General features: G+C 40.8%; 1 protein-coding gene across 1 annotated transcript; it reads left to right on the top strand.

Annotated features, from left to right (window-relative positions):
• TTC32 (tetratricopeptide repeat domain 32) lies at positions 1-6,745 on the top strand. The gene is made up of 3 exons (XM_049904604.1): positions 1-303; positions 5,474-5,640; positions 6,366-6,745. Exons 1-3 carry the CDS (start codon positions 152-154, stop codon positions 6,491-6,493), a joined length of 447 nt encoding a protein of 148 aa, XP_049760561.1. The 5' UTR covers positions 1-151; the 3' UTR covers positions 6,494-6,745.
• The last annotated feature ends 18,740 nt before the right edge of the window (positions 6,746-25,485 follow it).

Below are 25,485 nucleotides of genomic sequence, written 5' to 3'. Positions count from 1 at the left end.
CTTCGTCTCGCGAGACGACAGGTCCTCAGAAGGCACAAACTTCCCCTTCCGAGTGCGCCGAAGTTTCACTCTCATCCTAAATGCCGGAGGACATAAGTGGCTTTGTGGTATCAACCCCCATTCTACGCCAAAGGCGGGACTTTTGACCGCTATGGAAGAGCAGCAGGGGCAAGTGAGCCAGTCAACCCTACCACTCGCCCACGCTCACTTCGAGAAAGGTGACTACCCGGAGGCCGAGGCGCTCTATTCCGCGTACATTCGCCAGTGCGGCTGTGCAGTCTCCGCGCGATCCGGGCCCGGAAGGTAACTATCGCGAGAAGTGGGGCTTGCCGGTGTCTCCCCGGCTGGACGGCCCGAGTCTTCTGACCCGCTCGCTTGAACTACTGCGCGCGGGGTCAGCTCTTTGGCTTGAGCCAGCGCCGGTGGTGCAGCGGTCAGATGTTTACCTTCCCAGGAAGGCGGAAACGAGAGTCCGGGGAGGGACTCCGCCCGCTAGAAGCCACCTGCTAGGACGGCGATGCGGGAGCTCAGAGGAAAGCGGCCCCCTGCGCGCTTTTCCGCCGCGGGGCGCTGGCCCGGGACTCCGTGGGGCGCCGGCTGCTTTTCCCGCCCCGCCTTGGACGTTACCCGCTCCCTGATCCAGGCACTGTTAGAGCGGAGAGGGCTTTTCCACCCGTCATTTAGCAGTGGGAGATCTGAGACCCGGTAACGGGAAGGCGACACGGCCGGTAGTGCCACGCTAGAACTCTACCGTTACTCTAGAGCATCACAGCAAGCTTCCCCTCCCGCCCCTTCACTTGTTATTAGGAAGAAATTTAAGTATATAAAAAAGAGTATAATGAACTTAAAAGTGTCACTTGGCTTAAGCATTACCACTTCACTTGGACATCTTCCGGATGTTTCCGAATGCATTTCTAAATGTGTATTATTATAATTATGTATTGGGCGCAGGAGTTAAGCGCTATGGCGAGCTACGACTGCTAACCAAAAGGTCGGCAGTTCGAATCCACCAGTCGATCCTTGGAAACTCTCTGTGGGGCAGTTCTACTCTGTTCTGTAGGATCGTTGTGAGTCGGAATCGACTCCATGGCAACCGGTTTGGTTTTTGTTTATTCTTTAAAAAGACATAACCACAATACCATTATTATTAGGTAATTTCTTAAGATCTAGTGTTGGAACTTTCCTGATTGACCAATAAAGTGGGTTTTTTTCGGATGCCTATCAGGTCTAATCTATAAGCATCCCCCGGTCCCCGGCCCTCTTTTTTTTTTTTTCCTGTTTATATGTTGAAGAAACCAAGTCCTGTGTCCTGAGGGTTTCCCATGGTTTGGATTTGCTCAGTGTATCCCCCTAACGCCATTTAACATGGTCCTCTGCTCCTGTGTTGCTTGTGAATTGATAGTTAAATCCTGAGGTTTGATCAGATTCAGATTTAATGTTATTTCAAGACTAGTGTTAAAAACAAAAGTCAGAAATCTGAACTTAAGGTTTGTGCTGAGCAGTATTGTACATGGATATAGTGAGACCACTGTGACTCCAGAGAAAGCAAGTGGCTTGAAGAAGCTAGTTCAAGGGGACTTATAAAGAGAAGAGGAAAAAGAAATATATATATATATTTTCCACACACAAAAAAATGCTTTATTGAAATTAGAAGAAAAATGTTCATAAACCTAGCATGAACTCAAAAGGGCAGTGATTAAAAACCATTACATTCATTTTTCCTCAGAGTGACTGATTATCTGATTTATATAATTGTCAGCTCAGTTTATAATAAACTATTTTTGATGTTGATGTTTTCAAATAAGGTCTCCAAATACCATTATATAAATGTAGTTGTACAGTATGCATAAGGTTGAAAGACTAAGGGCCAGTGGATGATTTTGCCTGCACTGGCGATTTTGTTCCTGTTTTTTAGTTTTATTGTGCTTTAGGTGAAAGTTTACAGCTCAAGTTAATTTCTCATTCAAAAATTTGTACACATTATTTTGTGACATTGGTTGCAATCTCCACAATGTGACAGCATGATAATCTTAACATGATTGATTGAAACTTGCCCTCCCTCTTGTACTGAGACTGAACTGGTATCAGATTACCAAATGGTCTCTGCCCTCCACTCAGCCCAGGGGTGGATTACCCAATAAGCAAGGTAAGCATGGGCTTACTTGTGCTTACTTCCTAATCTGTAGTGAACAATATCACGTTTTTGATGTAGTAAAAAACAGGTGAAATTGTGCACTACAGATTAGGAAGTAAGCACAAGTAAGCCCATGCTTACCTGGCTCACTGGGTTATCTGTCCCTGTAAGGGATAGTAAATTTGAAGAGACTTTGATTCTGTAGGTAAGTGCTTTGGGGTGGGGAGAGAGAGAGATGCCGGCCACACCTAGAAGCAGAATCTTTAACGTGGTGAAAAAAATGTGAAATTGTAAGCACCGGATTATTGGGTAATCTGCCCCTGACTCAACCATATCTTCTGAAATTCAAATTCAGCAAGCCTGGTTAGGAACAGGAAAGAAAAAAATTGCAACTTTGGGTCAGAGAAAAACTGCTGGCAGGATTAATTTTGGTCAGGAATTTGTTTATAGTGAGTATTTGGTTTTGTGGGTCAGAAGATCCCAAAATCAAAGCAAGATATGTTATCAGCGTCTCCTTTTGACACTACTTTATGGGTGGTGGTGTGTACTTTTACCGGGAAGCACGCAGTGTCTGGTTTTCTATTTTTGTGATGTTACTAGCCTAGCCTGCTAATAGCTGTTTGCTCAAAGCATCTGGGGTTTATGCCTGAATGTGTAGCATTTGTTGTTATTCCATGTTTTGCCTTCGTTGTGCTTGTTTGTGGGTGTGGGGTGGACCAGGATGAGAAAAGATAACAGAGAGGGATGGAATGCATTTGACAGTCCTGAGTTGCCTACATTGTCTTGCTCTTCTCCCCTCAAGGATTTCAATTTTTTTTTTAACAGAATTCCAGCTTAGCTTTTGTATTAGGTTGTTGTGCTGTTTAGTCTCTTCCGACTCATAGAGACTCTATTTATGTACAACAGAATGAAACACTGCCTGATCCTGTGCCATCCTCAGAATCGTTATGAATTAGGTTAGACTTAACTAAAACCAATGATTCGATTCTTATCCTGTTTGTTAAATTACTGGAATTAAAAATAAAATTGCTTTCCAATTTCAGTAATACACCAGAATTATAGTTAGTAGATGCTTAAGAACAGTCTATAAGATGGTACCACCTTCCTTCTCAACTCCCTAAGAGGAGAAAAAAAGATTAGTAAACATAGAAAACTTAGTTTTTTATCGTTGTTTCAAGGGTAGGTCTATTTCAAGAATAGATTTTCCCAGTAGGTTTTGAAAGTATTCATCAGCAACAGGCATAGTGAGGCTTTCCAGTCTTACTGTTTTTTATCTTAGTCAAAGGGCACACGGGTCTGTTTGTAGCAAATGTAATTTCTGCCCTCCACTGGCATGGGAAGGTGAATCAGCTGCGGTTTAGTGGAATGGAGTTTAGCATGCCTCAACTCCAGTCCCGGCTCTGCCACATAAGCTAGTAGCCTTTCTCAGCCCGTTTCTCAGCTGTCAAATGAACCCTCAAGTCCTTACACTTCCAAAACTCTTCTGGAAACTCACGGATCAAAACTGAATTCTGTCAATGACATTTTTTCTTTAAATATTTCTTTTAGAATTTAGAGTTATTTTTTAAACTATTGGGTCACTGAATCATTTTGGAATATTATTTGTAGCCCCAGAATGCCGTCAATTCTGAATGGTTTACGATATTTCTTTTAATATTAAAAAATGCAGCCTTAGCCATAACCTAATTTCCAATTTTTTTTCTTGTTGTTAAAGTCAGCAAATGCTGAAAGTCCATACTATTTGAATTAGATAACTAGGTAAAATGCCATTCCAGTAAATACCACCATTCCCAAAATCGCAATATTACAATTTCATCTTCAACTGTTAGCCTATGTTAGCCTATGTCTTGTAAAACATGAAACAGAATTTCAGTGTGAAAGGTAGATTTTTAGCATTTGTTGATATCTCTTTCTAAATCTAACACTTTATCCTCTGAATATAAGAATTTATGAGACAGTGTAGAGGCTTAGACATTTAGTGACTGAAACCTCACTGGAATCTGGAGGCTGCATTTTTCTTACCACTTGTTCCTGGGCAGCAGCTCACCTAGTGTTACAACAGAGATCCATGGAGGGAGCGTCCACTCTCATGCTCTGGGTCTTAACAGTGGCGCCAGCGGCATCCAGAAGTGTCCTCATACCCTTGTCTCTCAGTCATAGGTCAAGTAACAGAAATGTTCTAAAGTTGCAGTGATTCCTTGCCTTTGTTAGTAAATGTGGACTGCAGGAGACCCCTGGGCTGGGAGTAGCCTCCTGGTGGCAGCAACAGTTACTCCCTATCTTAGATCACAAGGATTAAGATGTTAAGGCAATTGGCTTTTAATAATACTGAGTGCAGTCACAAATATCTTCTGAGGACTCTACTTTGCAGTAAGGGGTATAATAGAGATGGCACATAGCTTAACCTCATATCTTCTCTGGTTTGAGAATCCCTTTGGGGTAAAAAGAAGGGAAAACAATTGGCTTTGATGCAGAGCAGAACCTAGAATGTTCTTCCACGGAGATGGTTAGTCCTGTGCAGAGAAAGGTGCAGAGCAGCTGGGGCTGTGACCTGTTGAGCTGGTGACTTGTCAGAGCTGCTTGGGACTTCAACCCCTTACGGATTCTGCTCAGTGGAGCTCCTTGGGCAGCCTCTAGTGGTCCTCAGATGCGGAGCTGATTCTGCACACAGACCTCCAGTGTGGGCCAGAGGCCCCAGGAGGGGAAATAAAGGAGCCCACCCTGCCAGCAGGAAGCCTGGCCTTGGGGAAGATGCCAGCTAAGCCCAGGAGGCAACCCCATCCCCAGAGAGCACTCTGTGGGACCAGCATGTTGAAATTTCACCTGGAGCTCACTTGTATTTCTTTACTGGTAAACAGTGATTTCAAATCTCATTGTTTTAGGTCACTTAAATATTTGAGAATAAAACTGATGATTCACTTTGCAACATTTCCATAGCAAACTTGAACTTTGGGCTGGTTTTCCCTCCTTGATCGTCATGTATCTGGTCTGTCTGCTTTGCCCTGCTGGCGTGTGCTTAGAAAATGAACAGTCATTTTAATGTACTTAATTTTTTTTTTTTTTTTTTTTTCATAGCACAAGTCAGCAGTGAGCAGAGGTTTTGAACACACTGTGGCATTAATGTGCTTCACAGATGGACAGTATTACCCGGCAAAAGCAGATAACGTGGTTAGACAAGAATTGATTCCACTTGTGTGCTCCATTTCTTCAGTGTGCGTTTTCAGAGTGGGCACTACATGTTATAGGCTGTGGAGTTTGATAATCCTCCAAGGAGAATGAAAGAGGAAATGAGATAAATTTGGTAACACGGTGTCTTTAATGTGAACTTTTTCTTTAAAGCAAATGCAGCCCCAAGGATTTGGCTACTGCATATAACAACAGGGGGCAAATCAAGTACTTCAGGGTTGATTTTTATGAAGCAATGGATGACTACACATCTGCCATAGAAGTCCAACCCAATTTTGAAGTTCCATATTACAACAGAGGGTTGATACTATATAGGCTGGGTAAGATTATTTTTTTTCCCCCCCGCTTTTGTCTTTGACTGTATTCTGTTATTTCAGAGCTTTCAAATGTTGTAATACAAATGTGCTAATTATCAAGGCTTAAAGTGATGTGGAATTTAGGTTTAGAGCCCATAACAAAGGAAGCGTACCTGAGTTTATTTTAGGCTTTCCGCGGGCATTATAGACCACAGCAAGCACTGAGTGGGAATCGGACCCGGGCGCCAGTGTGAGGGTGACCCCATTACTTTGTGCCTGTGCGTCCCCAGCTGCGAAATGAGGGTAATGCAGACTGTCACCTGTGAAACTTTTCTGAGTTAACATCTTTGAAGGCACATGAGACAGTATCCAGTGAAGGGGTTTTAGATCCTTGCATTAAAGGGACTTTAGTTACTATTTCATTTCATTTAAAGGGTTAAGAAGAAAAGTAACCTCATTAATTTTACTGCAGTTATGTAACAGGTGACATAAATTTTGTTGACATTTTGTGGTGATTTAGGCTACTTATGTGTTAAATCTCAGTAAATGAACCCAAAGCTTTTTTTAGCTATATTATTCTTTAAGGGCACACAGAATTACTTTGCTATTTAAAAGAAAAAAAAAATTTTATACTAAGAGTGGTTGAAGTTTCAGTTAAATATAAAAGTGAAAGTATATGTATCCAAGCTTTGCTGTGAGTAATAGAAATACTCAAGTTGTTTTTCTCCTGTTTTTTGGTTCTGGCACAGGATATTTTGATGAGGCTTTGGAAGATTTCAGGAAGGTTTTAGACTTGAATCCTGGATTTCAAGATGCTGCTTTGAGTTTAAAACAGACTATTCTAGACAAAGAAGAAAAACAAATCAGAAGTTACTGAAAAATTATTGAATATTTTAATTAATTGAAATATTAACTCATGATCCTTATACTGGCATCTAATTTTAAAATAGGTATTGAGCTATTCAGATTTATATTAAAATAAAAACATTTATGCATTAGCACTGAAAGTTAAATAACATATAAAAAAACATAATGTACTTAATTTCAGATTGAGAGAATATTTGCTAAATATGCTTTTCATAAGGTGTAAATATGTCATATCAGTGTATAATTGTATATCATTACAATAAAATATTTAAAGGAATGAATGGTATTGTCTTCAGTGAAACTTTTTTTTTTTGCTGTTTTTATTCCCAATGTTTTATTTTAAACATTTTACCTCTATAGAAAAAAAAAAAAACAAACCATAAATGCCTGTAAACTCTTCACTGAAATTCACCAGTTGTTAACATTTGCTTTTTCTTTATAATTTAAATATATAACCTTGCTTTTTGCCCAACCATTTGAAACTAAGTTGTGGAAATGACAATACTTCACACCAGACATTTCAGTCTGCCTCTTCTAAGAATAAAGGCATTCTCCTTTATAATCACAACACCATGACACCTAATGAAATTAATAGTTCTATAATAGCGTCTAAATCCAGCCCATATTTAAATTTCCCTAGTTGTTCCCAAAATCTATAGATTTTTATTTCTGATCTAGAGCCAATCAAGTTTTATTGCATTTCATTGTTATACCTCTTCGAATTCTTTTAATTGAGAATAGCTCCTCCGCCACCCCTTTTCCCCTGTGGCATTCACTTGGAGAGCAAAGCTATTTTATATAGCTAAGACAGAGAGACATAACCTTTGGGCTTAACTATGTACCCAATTTGAGAGCGTTTTAAAAGAATTCAACTTACACTTGATTTTCTCTAGAAATCATTGCCAATAGGTTAATATTTAAGTAGTGAATATAGTTTTCTTTCTCTGGATAATGTCAATAATTATGATCAACATTTACTGACTCCTTAATATAAGCCAAGCGCTATTTGAAACTTTAATAATAAATTGAGGGTGAAGTAGGGGTGGAAAGAGGTGAGGAACTGATCAAAAAGCAATAAATATAAGCCTTAAAAAAATCGATTTTATTGGGTGCTGCCAACAATAGTTGAATGATTAGGCTATGGCTATCAAGAATTGGGCAGAACTTGAGGGGAAAACAGACCTGAGCTGGTTGTGCCCATCTACATTATTTGGTTTTTATTGTGTCATCTGGCTTTCAAAGCTCCAAACCCTGCATCTCAGGATGGCTCATGCTAGTTTATTACTGCTGTGGGAGACTTGTGGGGTGGAGATGACCCAAATCAGGAGAACATTTGTTTGCCCAGTGTCTCCAAAGGAAGGCACAGAGCAACTTCTGGAGCTGCCTCAGATACAATCACCATCATGAACCCTAAAAAAACTTTTTTTTTTTTTTTTTTAAATTTAAGTGATCTCAAGAAGCAGAAAAAATAATTGCCCTATTTGTAGTTAATAAATACGTGGCAAAATACTTGGAGAATTTGGACTGCAGGTGAATGAATATCAAGAGAAAATTAAATTTGATGGTCTGGAAAGCAAAAGTCTATTTCTAGAAGTATTTACATTTTCCAAGATGATTTATCTTCCCTTTTGTTGCAAGTGTCTTTAAAGGAATTAATAAAGTTGAATTCAAATGTAGAAAAATCCTTCTTAAGAAAACTTTTTTTTTTTTTAAGCAAGATCCCTGGGCTTTGGGAGAGCTTAAAGCCATTCCTCCCAGAAAATCAAATACTTAAGTAACTTTATTTTCTTTTGGCTCATACTCTTTCTTTACTCTTGCTTGGGATCAGATGTAATATGAAAAAATTAAAAACTTGTTAAAAAATTTCCGTTGGCTTGCTGGATTTTATTATTCAAAATTACTTCATCCTTTACCAGAAAAAAAAAAAAAAAAAAAGTTCAGAATCAGCACTTGGTGATTGGGGAATCAGGCACTTACTTTTAAGTTACTGGAAATAACTAAAAAATAATACATTTTCCTCATTTGTTTTCTTCAAAACATTAGATTCTAAATATCTGACTGACTCAATAATACTTTTGACATGTGCCTTAAGGATATTCTTTATTATCATTCCTGGTTTTTCTGTCCTTCAGTGGCCTCTCTACCCTCCCAACATTAGTCATTGTCCTGGCCCCCTGCCATTTTGCAGTTCTTAAATCTCCCTCAGTGGGAATAATATACTTCAGCCTTGCCACTCAGAGCAAAGGAAGTCAGCATTCACACTGATACTTCTCAATAACTCTTGTCTCTGCCAGGCCTGTTGTTAGGTGCCATTGAGTCAGTTCTGACTCATTGTGACCTTACATACAACAGAAGGAGACCCTGCCTGGTCGTGCGTCATCCTCACAATCATTATGCTTGAGCCCATTGTTGCAGCCGCTGTGTCAATCCATTCGTTGAGGGTCTTCTCTTTTGCAGACCCTCTACTTAACCAAGCATGATGTCCTTCTCCACGGACTGCCAGGCTTAAAGAAAACCTTAAAAATTTAAGTTTCACATAATTAAACCTATTCCTAGCTTAATGGCTTTAATTTGTCCTTGAAAACTCTTCTGCTAAGTAAAAAGCCATTCGATGAAAAAAATTTTGCATTAGTTTTAGTTGGAAAAATTATGAATTTTTCTGTAACCCAAGATATTCAAGTGATTTCCACATAAAAGTTTGTCAACTGAGCAAGGAAAACACATTTATACGAGTCATAAACAATTTGAAGGTTAACAGTGTGTACATAAACATTAATAGCAAAAAGGTTTATTGTACTTGTTTTTTTCCACCATTTCAAAAAGCAACTTTACTGAGCTATGATTCACATTTCATACAAGTCACCCACTTAAAGTGTACAATGGTTTCTACTCTATTCACAGTTTCTGACCATTTTTAAAAACCAATTTTTCAAGCTCTTAGGTCTTGCGTTCTTCTTGCATGCAAACTGCACTTAATAATGAGATTATAACACAGAAAAGCACCTTTAGCCAAATTAAAAGCTATAACACAAAAGTGCTTCGAACCAGATGATAATAGCACATACCCAAAACAGACTGAAGAATTTCTTCAGGGCTCATCCAAATATGGAGCACGATTTACCTTGGTTTTATGTGGTATTTGACTAAGACATTTGGGTTGAGTAAATTGGAGGGTATGTCTCTGCCTGAAACAAGGTATGTTGAAATATTACATGGCACATATAGTGTGTGATGGGGTGAACAGGTCGTTATTGAAATAAAACCAATTAACAAAGACGTGGTTTAACTTTTCAAAAGCCTAGTGAAAAGCTAATAGAACAGTTGCCAGCTGCGCTAAATGTGTAATTTGACCGAGCTTCCAGATGAATTCACATTTTGGTATTTTTTGTGTTTCTCAAAAATGTGACAATAACTGATGGGAAAGGGGTTCCAGTTTAAAATGGCTCTTGGTCGGCAGCCTTTACATAGCCTCCCTAGCTTTCTAATAAAACACCCTTGAAGACACAGAAGACAAAACCACCAAACACTAGGGCTGGCTGTCCACTTACTGCCAGAATCTGGAAAGTATTTCTATCAACTAAAAGCCTAAGTATTCTGAATTTTATGGAGCATTCTGCCACACTGCCAGAACTACCACTTGCCCATAAAAACATAGATAAGACAAGAACGACAACAGAAAACCCATTGCTGTCAAGTTGATTCTGACTCAGTGACCCTACAGGAAAAGGTAGATCTGCCCCATAGAGCTTCCAGGGAGCACCTGGTGGATTCGAACTGCCGACCTTTTGGTTAGCAGCTGCAGCTCTTAACCACTACACCACCAGGGAGAAGGGAAGAGGAGGGAAATAAGGAAGGGCCAAGAAAAGTAAATTCACAATAGCAGAATTAGAATCCATATTGGCAGAAGTAATTGAAAAGTAAAAAAGAATTGGCAGAATTTATACTTCACAAAATCCAATGAGTGACACGGAGAATATTTCCAGATTCTGAAAATCAAGGATAAAGGATGAGATAGAAATGATGAAAATAGAAAATAGAACATTTTGAATGTTTAGCCCAGATGTCACCTTATCAAATGCCTAAACGGACTTAATGTTGCATCCTGCTCTACCTTTTTCATTTCAGTTACCAACTAACAAATTATAAAAATCTATAGATTGATGTCTCTATTGTTTATCGTGTGTCTCTCCCTGCTAGATTGTAAACTTCAAGAGGGCAGGATCTTTGTTTTGCTACTAAATGTATCCCAAGCATCTAGAACGGTGCCTGGCACCGAGGTACCCTGGTTAATCAGGAGATAAATCAATTTAGGAGAAGTCACTGGCCCAATGGGAAGAACAAGTTAAAACCAGTTAAAAGTAAGTCCAAACGTTTGGAAATCTGGTGGTAAAACTAAATGATATTAATAATTTTTCTCAAAAGTAGCAACTTAATAACAGATACTAACATATTAACAAAGACTAAGAAGTTACTCGTGTGCCTGTGAGAGAGAATCAGAGAGAAAGACTGATTCGTTAAATTTCATATCTAATGTTGTTAGGGGGTGACATCAAAGAAATCATTTCACTCTTTGCAAAAAGGAAAGAAGGATGAGAAACAGTTCATTATTATTATTTTTTTTTAATAAGAAACAAAGCAATTGTTAAGATGAAAAGACATAGTGTATGCTTTTAGAAATTACAAGAAGGTAAAAACACATCTCCATGTAGCAAAAGAAAAATGATTAAAAAAAAAGAAAAAAACCTTCAAGGAAGACCAAAGAGCGGGAATTATTCGCTGTGAATATGCATGTAACATAAGAGCTTAAACAGTAAGCCCAGTTCTGTATATAATGGCAAACAATCACACATACAAGAGTGGAGTGAGGCCAGTTTTTAACAGAGGAAGACACAGAGGCTCAGAGATTCAGTAACTTCTTCAAAATCCATATAAACGTTTGACCTTGTAGTATGAATTATTTTTGTTGCTGCCAACAACTCAAAGCAGAGGTGACATGTCATTTTTTTTTTTTTTTTTTGATAAATTGAAATTGCTCATAAAACAAGGTGAGTACCAAAACTTTAGTTTTTATAATGGAGCATCACTGCAATTATAGAGCTGCATGCTGGTCATCTTCCTTCCTGATTGAAAATAGACACAAAAGATGATGAAAAGTCGATGAAATATTAAAAGCAAATTTCATTTGGAAAATTGAAAGTCACAGCTGCCAACACGTAAATTTATATCTTATGTTAAGTGAAAGTACCCAACATTTAGAAATAATACAAAAGGAAGATTGCATGTCCCTTCAATATCCCATCTTCCTTTTATTGGAGCATTGTCTCACAGACTCGCCCAAGGGCTGTTTGCTTCTCAAGGGGTAAGCCTTTCTTTTTCATTTTCTATTTTTTTTTTATTTACTCTTGATTGGGCTCAGACTCTGTGAGGTTACATGTACCTTGCAGATTTTTGTTGAGAGGAGATGTGAATCATTTCTGTCTGGTAGAAAAAATAATCCCAAAACGTATGGTTTTAGTACCCTGGAGGACATTAACCGTTTTGTATCTAACCTAGCGATTTTATTCAAAATTCTTGCTTCATTGACTATACTGGGTTCCTCAAATGCTCTTTTATCATCCTGCTGGTTCCCTCGTTAATGAGTTAAATAAACAGTTACCATGAGTTCATTCTGGGTTTTTATGGGAGTCATATTTAACTTTTAAAAATTTACATTTTGACACTGCTAATAATAACTCTCATAGAATTTCTCATTATATAGTCACTTAAGATATTTCTTGCAGGAGTAAGGGGGGGAGCTGAGAAGTTTTTATTTTTCTGTTGCGTATTTCTTTAAAATGTTCAAACCTTTCTATTTGGCTTGTGAGGAGGTTTAATTGACCTTGGGCTGAAGTAAAATGTAAGAAAGGCCTTCACTTAAAAAAAAGTTTGCCCCCCAACACCTATAGCAAATCCTCCTTTTTAAAATAGGCAAAAACTCCATAAAAATATAATGTAGAGAGGCGGAGCCAAGATGGCAGAATAGACAGCCGCGTCCATCGAGCCCTCTTTACAACAAAGACCCAAAAAAACAAGTGAAACGAGTATATTTGTGACAAGCTGGGAGCCCTGAGCATCAAAGGCAAGCTTAGACAACAACAGAGGGGCAGGGGGAGGAAGAGGCTGTTCAGAAGTGGAGAGGAGTTACCGGACCTGAATTGCGGGGAGCCCTCAGGCACCATTCCTGGAGCAGCTGGCGGCAGTGGGCTGGTCCTAGCGTTCGGCCGCAGTTTCCTGAGGGAGAAGCAGCAGCCACACAGCCCACTCACACCTCCGGAACCTGAGGAGAATGGTGCTCTCCGCAAAAGCTAAGTACTTGCCTATATTTTACCACACCCCCCCGCCCCCAAGCCGGCTTCAGCGGCTGAATCCCTGGGCCTGAGATAGACCCTGGTGAGCACCTGGAGCTGTCCTCCTGGCATTGGGGAAGGAAAAAATTTCCAACTGGGGGGAAAAGTTAATTTGCTAGCTCCATTAACTGGGGGAGCTGAGGACAGAAGCGGCTCCTGTCTGGGCATAAACCATCCGTGGACCTTGAGCACCCTTCCCTTCTGCATGGACCTGTGTGGGCCTTTTTCGGGAGACTAGGCCTTTGTTGGCAAACTCCAACCATTTCAGCTGTACGGTGGAGAGGTGGGTTTTTGACGTTTGACATTGCTTTGCCTGTTAAACAACATCTTCACCTACCCACATCAGGGACCTAAGGACTGGTAGTTCCACTCAGGTCACCCAGCCACTCACGACAGGGGTCCAAAGATAACTGGTACCTCCCAGCCCTTACAACCAAAAACTTTGGGTGCCCATGGTCCCTCTGTAGAACCCACCCACCAGCACGCTCTAGGGAACAGGGATGCATTTTCCTCAGAGACACTCGGGGATTGGTTCTCAGCCCCCTGCCTTGTTCAGAGCGTGACTCCCTGCTGCAATCAGATACCGGTATATACACCAATCATCCCTGCCCCTCTAAGACTGTAGGACAGAGCCTGTACCACATACATGATATCAGCTACCTGGAAACCTGAGCTGAATTCATACACGGAAACTGAATGGACTCGTAGCCTGATATACCTGATGACAGCTCTAGCCAGCTGGGGACAGGACACCAGAGCTCCAAAGGCAAAAATAATCAAAGTGGCTAACTCAAGCAACCCAGAGGGATATACCAAAACAAAAAAAAGCAAGCAGCTACAACACACTAAGCAAGCATAAACTAATACAATAACTTATAGATGGCTCGGAGACAACAGTCAATATCAAGTCACATAAAGAAATAGATCACGATCACCTCAACAGGCTCTCAAAGAATCCAGGGATCTTCTAGATGAAAGTGCATTCCTGGAATTACCAGATGCAGAATACAAAAGTTTAATATACAGAACCCTTCGAGACATCGGGAAGGAAATGAGGCAATATGCAGAACAAGCTAAGGAACTAAATTCATACCTATCCATAATTACCCTGAATGTAAATGGACTAAATGCACCAATAAAGAGACAGAGAGTGGCAGAATGGATTAAAAAACAAGATCCATCTATATGCTGCCTAGAAGAGACACAGCTTAGACTTAGAAACACAAACAAACTAAAACTCAAAGGATGGAAAAAAATATATCAAGCAAACAACAATCAAAAAAGAGCAGGAGGGGCAATATTAATTTCTGACAAAATAGACTTTAAAGTTAAATCCATCAGAAAGGATAAGGAAGGACACTATATAATGATTAAAGGGACAATACACCAAGAAGATATAACCATATTAAATATTTATGCACCCAATGACAGGGCTGCAAGATAAATAAAACAAACTCAGCAATGAAAAGTGAGATAGACAGCTCCACAATAATAGTAGGAGACTTCAACATACCACTCTCAGTGAATGACAGGACATCCAGAAAGAAGCTCAATAAAGACATGGAAGATCTAAATGCCACAGTCAACCAACTTGACCTCGTAGACATATAGTGAACACTCCACCCAACAGCAACCAACTATACTTTCTTTTCTAGTGCACATGGAACGTTCTCTAGAATAGACCATATATTAGGTCATAAAGCAAGCCTTAGCAGAATCCAAAACATTGAAATATTACAAAGCATCTTCTCTGACCATAAGGCCATAAAAGTGGAAATCAATAACAGAAGAAGCAGGGAAAAGAAATCAAACACTTGGAAACTGAACAATACCCTGCTCAAAAAAGACTGGATTATAGAAGACATTAAGGATGGAATAAGGAAATTCAGAGAATCCAATGAGAATGAAAACACTTCCTATCAGAACCTTTGGGACACAGCAAAAGCAGTGCTCAGCAGTGCCAATTTATATCAATAAATGCACACATCCAAAAAGAAGAAATGGCCAAAATCAAAGAACTACTCCTATAACTTGAACAAATAGGAAGAGATACCAGAAGAAACCTACAGGCACCAGAAGACAACAAATAATAAAAATTAGAGCTGAACTAAATGAAATAGAAACCAGAAAAACAACTGAAAGAATTAACAAGACCAAAAGCTGGTTTTTTGAAAAAAATCAACAAAATTGATAAACCACTGGCCAAACTGCAAAAGAAAAACAGGAGAGGAAGCAAATAACCAGAATAAGAAATGAGATGGGTGATATTGCAACAGACCCAACTGAAATTTAAAGAATCATATCAGATTGCTATGAAAAACTATACTCAAATTTGAAAACCTAGAAGAAATGGATGAATTCCTAGAAACACACTACCTACCTAAACTAACACAAACAGACGTAGAGCAACTAAATAGACCCATAACAAAAGAAGAGGTTGAAAAGGTAATCAAAAAACTCCCAACATAAAAAAAGCCCTGATCCAGACGGCTTCACTGCAGAGTTCAACCAAACTTGCAGAGAAGAGTTAACACCACTACTACTAAAGGTATTTCAGAGCATAGAAAAGGACAGAATACTACCAAACTCATTCTATGAAGCCACCATATCCCTGATACCAAAACCAGGTAAAGACACCACAAGAAAAAAACATTATAGACCTATATCCCTCATGAATGTAGATGCAAAAATCCTCAGCAAAATTCTAGCCAATAGAATTCAACAACATATCAAAAAAATAATTCACCATGACCAAGTGGGATTCATACCAGGTATGCAGGAATGGTTCAACATTAGAAAAACAATTAATGTAAACCACCACAGAAATAAAACAAAAGTCAAGAATCACATGATTTTATCAATTGATACAGAGAAGGCATTTGACAAAGTTCAACACTCATTCATGATAAAAACTCTCAGCAAAATAGGAATAGAAGGAAAATTTCTCAACATAATAAAGGGCATTTATACAAAGCCAACAGCCAACATCACCCTAAAATGGAGAGAGCCTTGAAACATTTCCATTGAGATCGGGAACCAGACAAGGATGACCTTTATCACCACTCTTATTCAACATTGTGCTGGAAGTCCTAGCCAGAGCAATTAGGCTAGATAAAGAAATAAAGCGCATCCGGATTGGCAAGGAAGAAGCAAAAGTATCTCTATTTGCAGATGACATGATCTTATACACAGAAAACCATAAGGAATCCTCCAGAAAACTACTGAAACTAATAGAAGAGTTCAGCAGAGTATCGGGATACAAGATAAACATACAAAAATCAGTTGGATTCCTCTACACCAACAAAAAGAACATCGAAAAGGAAATCACCAAATCAATGCCATTTACAGTAGCCCCCAAGAAGATAAAATACTTAGGAATAAATCTTACCAGAGTTGTAGAAGACTTATACAAAGAAAACTACAGTACACTTCTGCAAGAAACCAAAAGAGACTTACATAAGTGGAAAAACATACCTTGCTCATGGATAGAAAGACTTAACATTATAAAAATGTCTATTCTACCAAAAGTGATCTATACATTTAACACAATTCCGATCCAAATCCCAACGACATTCTTTAATGAGATGGAGAAACAAATCACCAATTTCATATGGAAGGGAAAGGGGCCCCGGATAAATAAGGCATTACTGAAAAAGAAGAACAAAGTTGGAGGCCTTACTTTACCTGACTTTAGAACCTATTATACCGCCACAGTAGTCAAAACAGCCTGGTACTGGTACAACAACAGATACATGGACTAATGGAACAGAATTGAGAATCCAGACGTAAATCCATCCACATATGAGCAGCTGATATTTGACAAAGGTCCCAAAACACTGAAATGGGGAAAAAACACTCTTTTTAACAAATGGTGCTGGCATAACTGGATATCCATCTGCAAAAAAATGAAACAAGACCCATACCTCACTCCATGCACAAAAATGATCTCAAAATGGATCAAAGACCTAAATATAAGATCTAAAACAATAAAGATCATGGAAGAAAAAATAGGGACAATGTTAGGAGCCCTAGTACATGGCATGAACAGTATAGAAAACATTATAAAGAACGTAGAAGAAAAACTAGATAACTGGGAGCTCCTAAAAATCAAACACTTATGCTCATCCAAAGACTTCACCAAAAGAGTAAAAAAACTACCTAGAGACTGGGAAAAAGTTTTTAGCTATGATATTTCTGATCAGTGCCTGATCTCTAAAATCTACATGATACTGCAAAAACTCAGCCAAAAAAAGACAAATAACCAAATTAAAAAATGGGCAAAACATATGAATAGACACTTCACTAAAGAAGACATTCACGTAGCTAACAGATATATGAGGAAATGTTCACGATCATTAGCCACTAGAGAAATGCAGATCAAAACTACAATGAGATTTCCTCTCACTCCAACAAGACTGGCATTAATCCAAAAAACACAAAATAATAAATGTTGGAGAGGCTTTGGAGAGATTGGAACACTTCTACACTGCTGGTGGGAATGTCAAATGGTACAACCACTTTGGAAATCGATTTGGCGCTTCCTTAAAAAGCTAGAAATAGAACTACCATAGGATCCAGCAATCCCACTCCTTGGAATATATCCTAGAGAAATAAGAGCCTTTACACGAACAGATATATGCACACCCATGTTCACTGCAGCACTGTTTACAATAGCAAAAAGCTGGAAGCAACCAAGGTGCCCATCAATGGATGAACTGGTAAATAAATTAGGGTATATTCACACAATGGAATACTACGCATGGATAAAGAATAGTGAGGAATCTGTGAAACATTTCATAGCATGGAGGAACCTGGAAGGCATTATGCTGAGTGAAATTAGTTGCAGAAGGACAAATATTGTATGAGACCACTATTATAAGAACTTGAGAAATAGTTTAAACTGAGAAGAAAACATTCCTTTGTGGTTATGAGGGGGGGAGGGAGGGAGAGGGGAGGGTGGAAGAGGGGCATTCACTAATTAGATAGTAGATAAGAACTACTTCAGGTGAAGGGAAAGACAGCACACAATACAGGGGAGGTCAGCACAATTGGACTAAACCAAAAGCAAAGAAGTTTCCTGAATAAACTGAATGCTTCAAAGGCCAGAGTGGCAGGGGTCTGGGGACCATGGTTTCAGGGGGACATCTAAATCAATTGGCATAATAAAATCTTTTAAGAAAACATTCTGCATCCCACTTTGAAGAGTGGCGTCTGGGGTCTTAAATGCTAGCAAGCAGCCATCTAAGATGCATCAGTTGGTCTCAACCCACCTGGATCAAAGGAGAATGAAGAACACCAAGGACACAAGGCGATTATGAGCCCAAGAGACAGAAAGGGCCACATGAACCAGCGACTATATCATCCTGAGACCAGAAGAACTATATGGTGCCTGGCTACAACCAATGACTGCCTTGACAGCCAACAGAACAGAGAACCCCTGCGGGAGCAGGAGAGCAGTGGGATGCAGACCCCAAATTCTCGTAAGACCAGACTTAATGGTCGTACTGAGACTAGAAGGACCCCAGTGGTCATGGCCCCAGACCTTCTGTTGGCCCAGGACAGGAATCATTCCTGAAGCCAACTCTTCAGACATGGATTGGACTGGACAATGGGTTGGAGAGGGATGCTGGTGAGGAGTGAGCTTCTCAGATCAGGTGGGCACTTGAGGCTATGTTGGCATCTCCTGCCTGGAAGGGAGATGAGAGGGTGGAGGGGGTTAGAAGCTGGTGAAATGGACACGAAAAGAGAGAGTGGAGGGAGAGAGCGGGCTGTCTCATTAGGGGGAGAGTAATTGGGAGTGTGTACCAAGGTGTATATGGGTTTTTGTGTGAAAGACTGACTTGATTTGTAAACCTTCACTTAAAGCACAATAAAAATTATTAAAAAAAAAATGTAAAAAGTAAAAGTCTCCCCCTCCCTTTTAAGGCCTTTTCCCATTCTCACTCAACAGGAATAACCACTATGAAGTTTATAGATATCCTTCCAGACCTTTTTTCTATGTACAAATACATAGACTTATACATATACATGCAAAGAATTATGCTATTCATATCACTAGTCAGTAACTTAATTTTTTTTAAACTATTGTGGACAGTCCTCTATTTAAGAACACAGAAATCTACCTCATTCTGCTTAGACCCATAATTTTTAAAACCACATTAAAAATGCTTGCCAATTTTTTGTTATAAAATGAATACATGCATATGGTAATAAAAATTAAAACAGCACAGGAGATATAAAATGAGAGCCCCCTTCTCTGCATTCCCCTCCAGAGGTAAATACTTTTAACCAGAACAACTGGAAACAAAGGGGCTAAAAATGCTCACTGTCCTCTCCCTGCTAGTCACAGGATTATCCTTGCTCATTATTTGTTGTATTCAGTATCTTTGTGGCTCTATTCCCTGTAGGCAACTTTGAGTAGTTTGTATTAAGAATATTTCTGAATATATCTGTTACTGCACATTGCAGATTCAGCCTTCTGCTGCAAAGCCAAAGCTGAGACAGGAGGAAGGTAAACAGCACGGGGGCGTTATAGAATACCAGTATCCAAGAGACAGAGAGGACAGGTTCCTCCCAAATTCTGTCTGCCCCAGAAGGGCTAACTGGAGGCTTTTATAGGGAGAAGGTCAGGGTGTAGAGATTTCCAGGAATGTTGGTTCTTCTCTGAGGTGGACATAATGATGAAGTGACCTATTGTTAATGTCTGTCAGGTCTCTTGATGCCATCCTGGTTTTGGTCACAAAATGGGTCCGGGTTTTGTTCAATTATCTCGGGTCTCGATGGTATTGCTCATTGTTTTGCCCCCTGGGAGAGGAATATGGTTTAATCAACATAAAAATCTTGATTACCTTGTTTTTCTACAAAGGAACAATTGTGAGACAGATTCCAGAGCAAGTAATTCACATTTTCAAAGACTAAAGGTTTAATCACAGGTTATGTACCTATACTAAAACACTAAAAGAATATACTGTCTCTACTTCATATCCTTTTGGCACTACTCAGCTCACACTTATCATGTCCAAACTGAGCTCTCGGCCTCCTCCTCAGCCTGCTCTTCTGAAGTCTGCCCACCTCAGTTAATGCCTCTCCATTCTCCCGTGGCTTCAGGCCAGACGTCTGTAACCCAATCCAACCCATCGGCAAACACTGGGCTCCAATCTCAACACCTATCCAGATCCTAACAATTCCTACCTCTTCATCTGCTACCACCCAGGCCAAGGTTTCATCCTCCCTCACCTAGATTATCGCACATTTCCCAACTAGTCTCCCTGCTTCTGTTCTTACCCCCAAAATCTATTCCAAAACAGCCACCAGGGCGAGGGTTGAACAACATACAGCAGCTTCTCATGTCACGCAGGGTAAGAAGCAAAGCTCTCACAAGGGCTTATGGTGAGGAACTTTGCACTCACTCCCCTTCCCCCCACCTCCTTCAAGCCTTTCCTTGTATTTCACCACGGTAGCCATGGGAGCCAGACAGCTCATGAGGGCGGCTGCCATTTTGAAAGCCAGGTGAAGGTTGAGGGTGCTTTCCTTGTATGTCATTTATTGTGGTCCTTCTCTGACCACCTTGTTTAAAATCTCACTCCCTAAAACCCATTGCCATCCAGTCGATTCTGATTCATAGCAAACCTATAGGACAGAGAAGAATTCCCCCAGAGGGTTTCCAAGCAGCAGCTGGTGGATTCGAACTGTTGACCTTTTAATTAGCAGCCCAGCTCTTAACCACTGTGCCACTAGGGCTCCATCATACTGTTCATCTCACTTTATTTTTTGCTATCCACCCATACCATGCTTTTATATTGTTTCCCTGCCTGTCTTCTCTCCACTAGGTAAGCTGTGTGATGGCAGAGACTAGTCTGCTTTGTTCCCTGCTGTGTCATCAGCATCTAGAACAGTGTCTGGCATACAGAAGGACCTCAAATGTGTTGAATGAATAAGTGAATTAGTTGTAATAATTTATGAGTTTGTTATTTAATCTTGCAGATTCATTCCTGGCTAATTAGGTACGGAGTGGACAAATGGTCGACTCCTTGTTTCTCAGCTGACTTGAGAATAAAGCCTAATTTATAGTCAATTTTCATTTCACTTAAAACAGCTCACTATTCTAGCTTAATTTAGAGGAAGAGAGCCTCTATAAGACAAGGTCAAACAACAGGGACTTTGTGTTTTAATACGGCTTTATAATCGGTACCCAATAAATATTAGTTCTTTTCAAATGACAGGGCTTTTGCAAGTATGCCTTCATGTTCTTGCATCCACAAACATAGCTCTACTGAAAAAAGGTGAACCTTTTGTTAGAGCAAGCCTATTAAGATTTCCAAGAAAGAGGAGGGAAGGGGAGAAGAAAGAGAGGGCTATTATTTCTTTATTTGGTCATGACCCTGACTCAGTCAGGAGAGGGTCCCATGACTAAGCACCGTACAAAACATGCTGGTTTGCTCTGGCTGTCTATGAAGAAGTTCATGAACACCTTGTGTGGCTTCAGACACTCAACTCTTAGAGAATTGAAGCTCCTCTGACTTGAGACTGAAAAAGAAAAGTGGGAGTCGGTCACTTCAGGCTACCAAAACAATAGACCATCACTAATAAGCCAGGTGAAAAAAATATCCAAGTTGGCTGAGGAGGCAGGATTGGGAGCTGTCAGTCTGGGATTCACAGAACAATAATTATTTCCATCATGAGGACTGGCTGCCAGTAGACTTATTGGACTCGGACCAGCCTCTTAAATGGGGAGGTGTGGGGAGGGCAAATGGAGTGAGGTGTCTCCATCAGTCACTTATGCCAGTGCCTGACAATGGCCAGGGTCCACTTCTCTACACTTGCTATACTCACTCCTATCTCTCTGCCTGTCCTCTTGGAATACCCGCTTTCTCTCACTTATTCAATTCCTGCTTATTCTTTAAGAACCATTCCAAGTCCCTACAACTGCCATTAAACTTTCCCTACCATTATCAACCCAAACTCTTCTTCTTATCCTCTACTTCTCCAGTATGGTCTAGACAAAGTACCCTTGCTACTGATCACAGTCCATATACCAGTAGCATCGGCATCTCCTGGGAGCTTGGTAGAAATGCAGACTCTTGCTTGGCCCAATGCCAGGCCTACCAAAAGCAGAATCTACATTTAAACAAAATCCACAGGTGGTTCCCATGCACACTGAGGTGTGGGAAGCACAAGTCTGTATCACTGGTTCTCAAACTGTAGTCTCCAAATCAGTGTGACCAGCATCACCTGGGAAATTTCTAGAAATGCATAATTTGAGCCTCAACATGTGTCTACTGACTCTGACTCTCTGGGGGTGGAGTGCAGGCACCCGGTTTTAAGAAGCCCTTCAAAACATTCTGAAGTATGCTCACGTTTGAGAACCACTGGTCTATATAGTTCAGTCTAGCATTTAATTCATTTCATGTGTATTTATTTCACCCTGCAAGAGGGAGGACTCTCAAATCCTACTGCCTGCCTGCCTCTGGTACGTAGCCCCATTCTAAGCACACGGTGATTGATGCCCAGTGGTAATTGACTAGTTTCTCCTCCCCCTACGTGTCCTATACAAACATGAGAGGAAGAGTTGGACAGGGCAGGTGAAGGAAGACTTCCCTTTGTTCTCTTGAGTCCCTCAAGGATTTGAGTATTTTGGAGGGAGTTATGCTTCCTCTTTCAAATCTGAGACCACTGGCATCATATAATTTTGCATAGTAGGTATTAGAGAGTTATCACACTGGGGTCTGACTTGATCCAGAATTTTGTCTCCAACAGTTTTATGTGGGTTTTCTCCCTGGAAAACGTCATTGCTATTGAACAAATGAAGCAATGCTGGCTAACTCTCTGTCTTTCTGGATCAATACACCCTTCATTCGGCAAGTGGCAGTGGCTAGCTCTTCTGGCTTGTAATGTCAGTGAGAAGGATTTTCAGACATGACTAATGTATAGCCTCCCCAGACTTCCTGCTCATGAACTCTCATAAAACACTGCTATGTTCTATCATCATCAATTAACGCCTCAGCAAACAGTGCTGGCCTGGAAAAGCAGAATGTCCTTGCCTTAAGTGCTCTTCCTCCTTGGGCTGGCTGCTAGCTTTCATATTTCAAGACATAAATCCTCTTGAACTACTTAATGGGCATGCAATTTTAATCATAGTCATAGAACATTTGAGCTGGAACTTGAGAGATCTCATCCTTTGCTTTACAGGTAGACAGATAGGGAGAAGATCCTGGTTTAAAGGTTATGCAGTTGGTGAACAGCAGAACCATGACTGGATTTAGACCTTCTGACTTCCAGTTTAAGAATAACAATGTCCTTCAGTGAGTGAAATGCCTCCTTTTGCATTTATTTCCACTAATCCTGACAAACCTTAGACTTAAGATCCAGTTCTCTCCCAGGGTTGGAGTCCCACAGACCTAGCTCTGTTGATGAATTGTGCAAAGGCCCCTAAACCTAAGGCAGAAAAACATGCTATGGGCACCAGAATCACACCTCTGGGGTAGAGAGAGCAAGCACCCCAAGGCACAGCTAAGTTGTGGTACCCATGTCCCAAGACAGGAGCTGAAGGAAATTGGTATAGAGAACTTTGGAAGAGGTAAGGAGAAGAGGGCATCCAGACCCAACCATGCTTCTGTCCATTTTTACGCCCATTTTATTTAAGGGTATGGGGGGTGGGGGAAAACCCATAGCCATCGAGTTCGACTCTTAGCAACCCAAAAGGACAAAGTAGAATTGCCCCGTAGAGTTTCCAAGGAGCACCTGGTCGATTTGAACTGCCAACCTTTTGGTTAGCAGACATAGCTCTTAACTACTACGCCACCAGGTTTTCCAAAGGGAAGGGGAATGGAAATTTCACATAAAGCCTGAGGTGCAGAGGAAGGTAACCCACTGGAGTAGGGTTGGGGAAGCAGAGGGTAGAGGACTAGAGAGCCTTCCAGTAAGGCAAATCCCTGTCATTGTACATGTGTTCTCATTGAAGCCTCATGCTAGCCCCTCAAGGCTGACATTTTACCAAAACGGATGCATCAAGGTGTTAAATTAGACTGAGTCAAAGTTGGCAAAGGCTTCCAAGATTCTTCTTTTCCTTGCAGCTCAGCTCCCCCTAAAATGACTAACTCACCCTGCTTTGCCTGGAACTTTCCCCATTTTGCATGCATTCTGGGGGCCCCCTCAGTTCGGGTAAACCTAGTTTCTCCCTTTTTTTGCCCCATAGGTGGCAGGAGTTTTTGACAGGAGCTACTTTGGCCCTTTGAGGCCTGAGTTGGGCTTGCTTTGCTTAGCTCATGGGCGACTGGCACCAGAGCAGGCCGACAGGCTCCCTAGTTCAGTGGTGGAGGTGGATGGAGTCCACAGCCCTAGGCTAGCTGGCCTCTGCTCAGCCAGGTCCTGTCACACTCCATTTTACTGTGGAACATTGGTTACTGACGGGGGCGTGCTGTCTGCCTAGTTCTCCTTTAAACTGTGCCTACTAAGAAGTTGAATAGAGGGAGACAAACGGAAAGACAAGTGACTCAACCATCAGGGAAGCCAATCTCTGCTCTATTTCTGCCTTGGGACCAATTTAGGTGCAAGGATCAAAAACCTATTCAGAATTAGCTCAAGTCTAAAGTGACTTTAAGAATAGAAATCTCATGAAATTCAAGAATGAGGTTGGGAAGGGGGAGTGTGTGGAGAGGACAGAGGCCTGCCAGTCCTCCCTACTCCCTTTCTACTGGTGTTTTGAAGGCATCAGTAAACAGCTCTGGGTTTTGAACCATCTGGTCAAGCAGACAGGCCGATTTGGAGGGAATGCTGACTTCCGAGAGAAGAGTTGGGTTGGAGGACGTAGCTTAGTGAGAGCAGGATGCTTTTCTAACAACAGAACCTCTGAATTAAGATAACTTATCTACCTTTTTTTCTGTCCTGGATGGTGGCAGGTATTGCCATGGGGTGGGGCAGTTGCTGATGCCCAGGTAAGATTCATGGCAAGGAAGAAACAAGAGAAGCACAGACTCTGAAAGCAGCCTCGCCTTGAAGAGAAATGGAGGAGAAAAGGCCTCCCTATACTGCTTAGCTCTTTATCTCCACTGATCAGGAAATCACTATCCCCTGGGGAAGGGGATGGAGGGATGCTGGGAATGTTTCAGCTAGCAGAGTTCCATCCACATGGATGGAACTATCAGGAGTGGGGGAAATATACATTTCTCTCCCTTCCCCAATAGTCCAAGTCCCTGGACTCACAGCTGTTTAACAGCCTTATTTCATGGATACCATCTACACTGTAGGCACATCACACCCTTTGCTTCTCAAGTTTATAGACCTCTGACCCTTCCAAAGTGGCTCAGGATTGCTACCTGACGCTTTCCTCACTCTCAGGCTTATTCACCCTTCTCTGAATGGTGATGCCACTTAGATAGTTGTTGTTAGGTGCTGTCAAGTCGGTTCCGACTCATAGCGACCCTATGCTCAACAGAACGAAACACTGTCCGGTCCTGCACCATCCTCACAATCGTTATACTTGAGTTCATTGTCGCATTCACTGTGTCAACCCACCTTGTTGAGGGCCCTCCTCTTTTCCGCTGACCCTGTACTCTGCCAAGCATGATGTCCTTCTCCAGAGACTGATCCCTCCTGACAACATGTCCAAAGTATGTAA

This window comes from Elephas maximus, chromosome 12 (assembly GCF_024166365.1).
Source record: "Elephas maximus indicus isolate mEleMax1 chromosome 12, mEleMax1 primary haplotype, whole genome shotgun sequence".
NCBI classification, from domain to species: domain Eukaryota; kingdom Metazoa; phylum Chordata; class Mammalia; order Proboscidea; family Elephantidae; genus Elephas; species Elephas maximus.
This window is presented reverse-complemented; position numbering and strand designations above follow the sequence as displayed.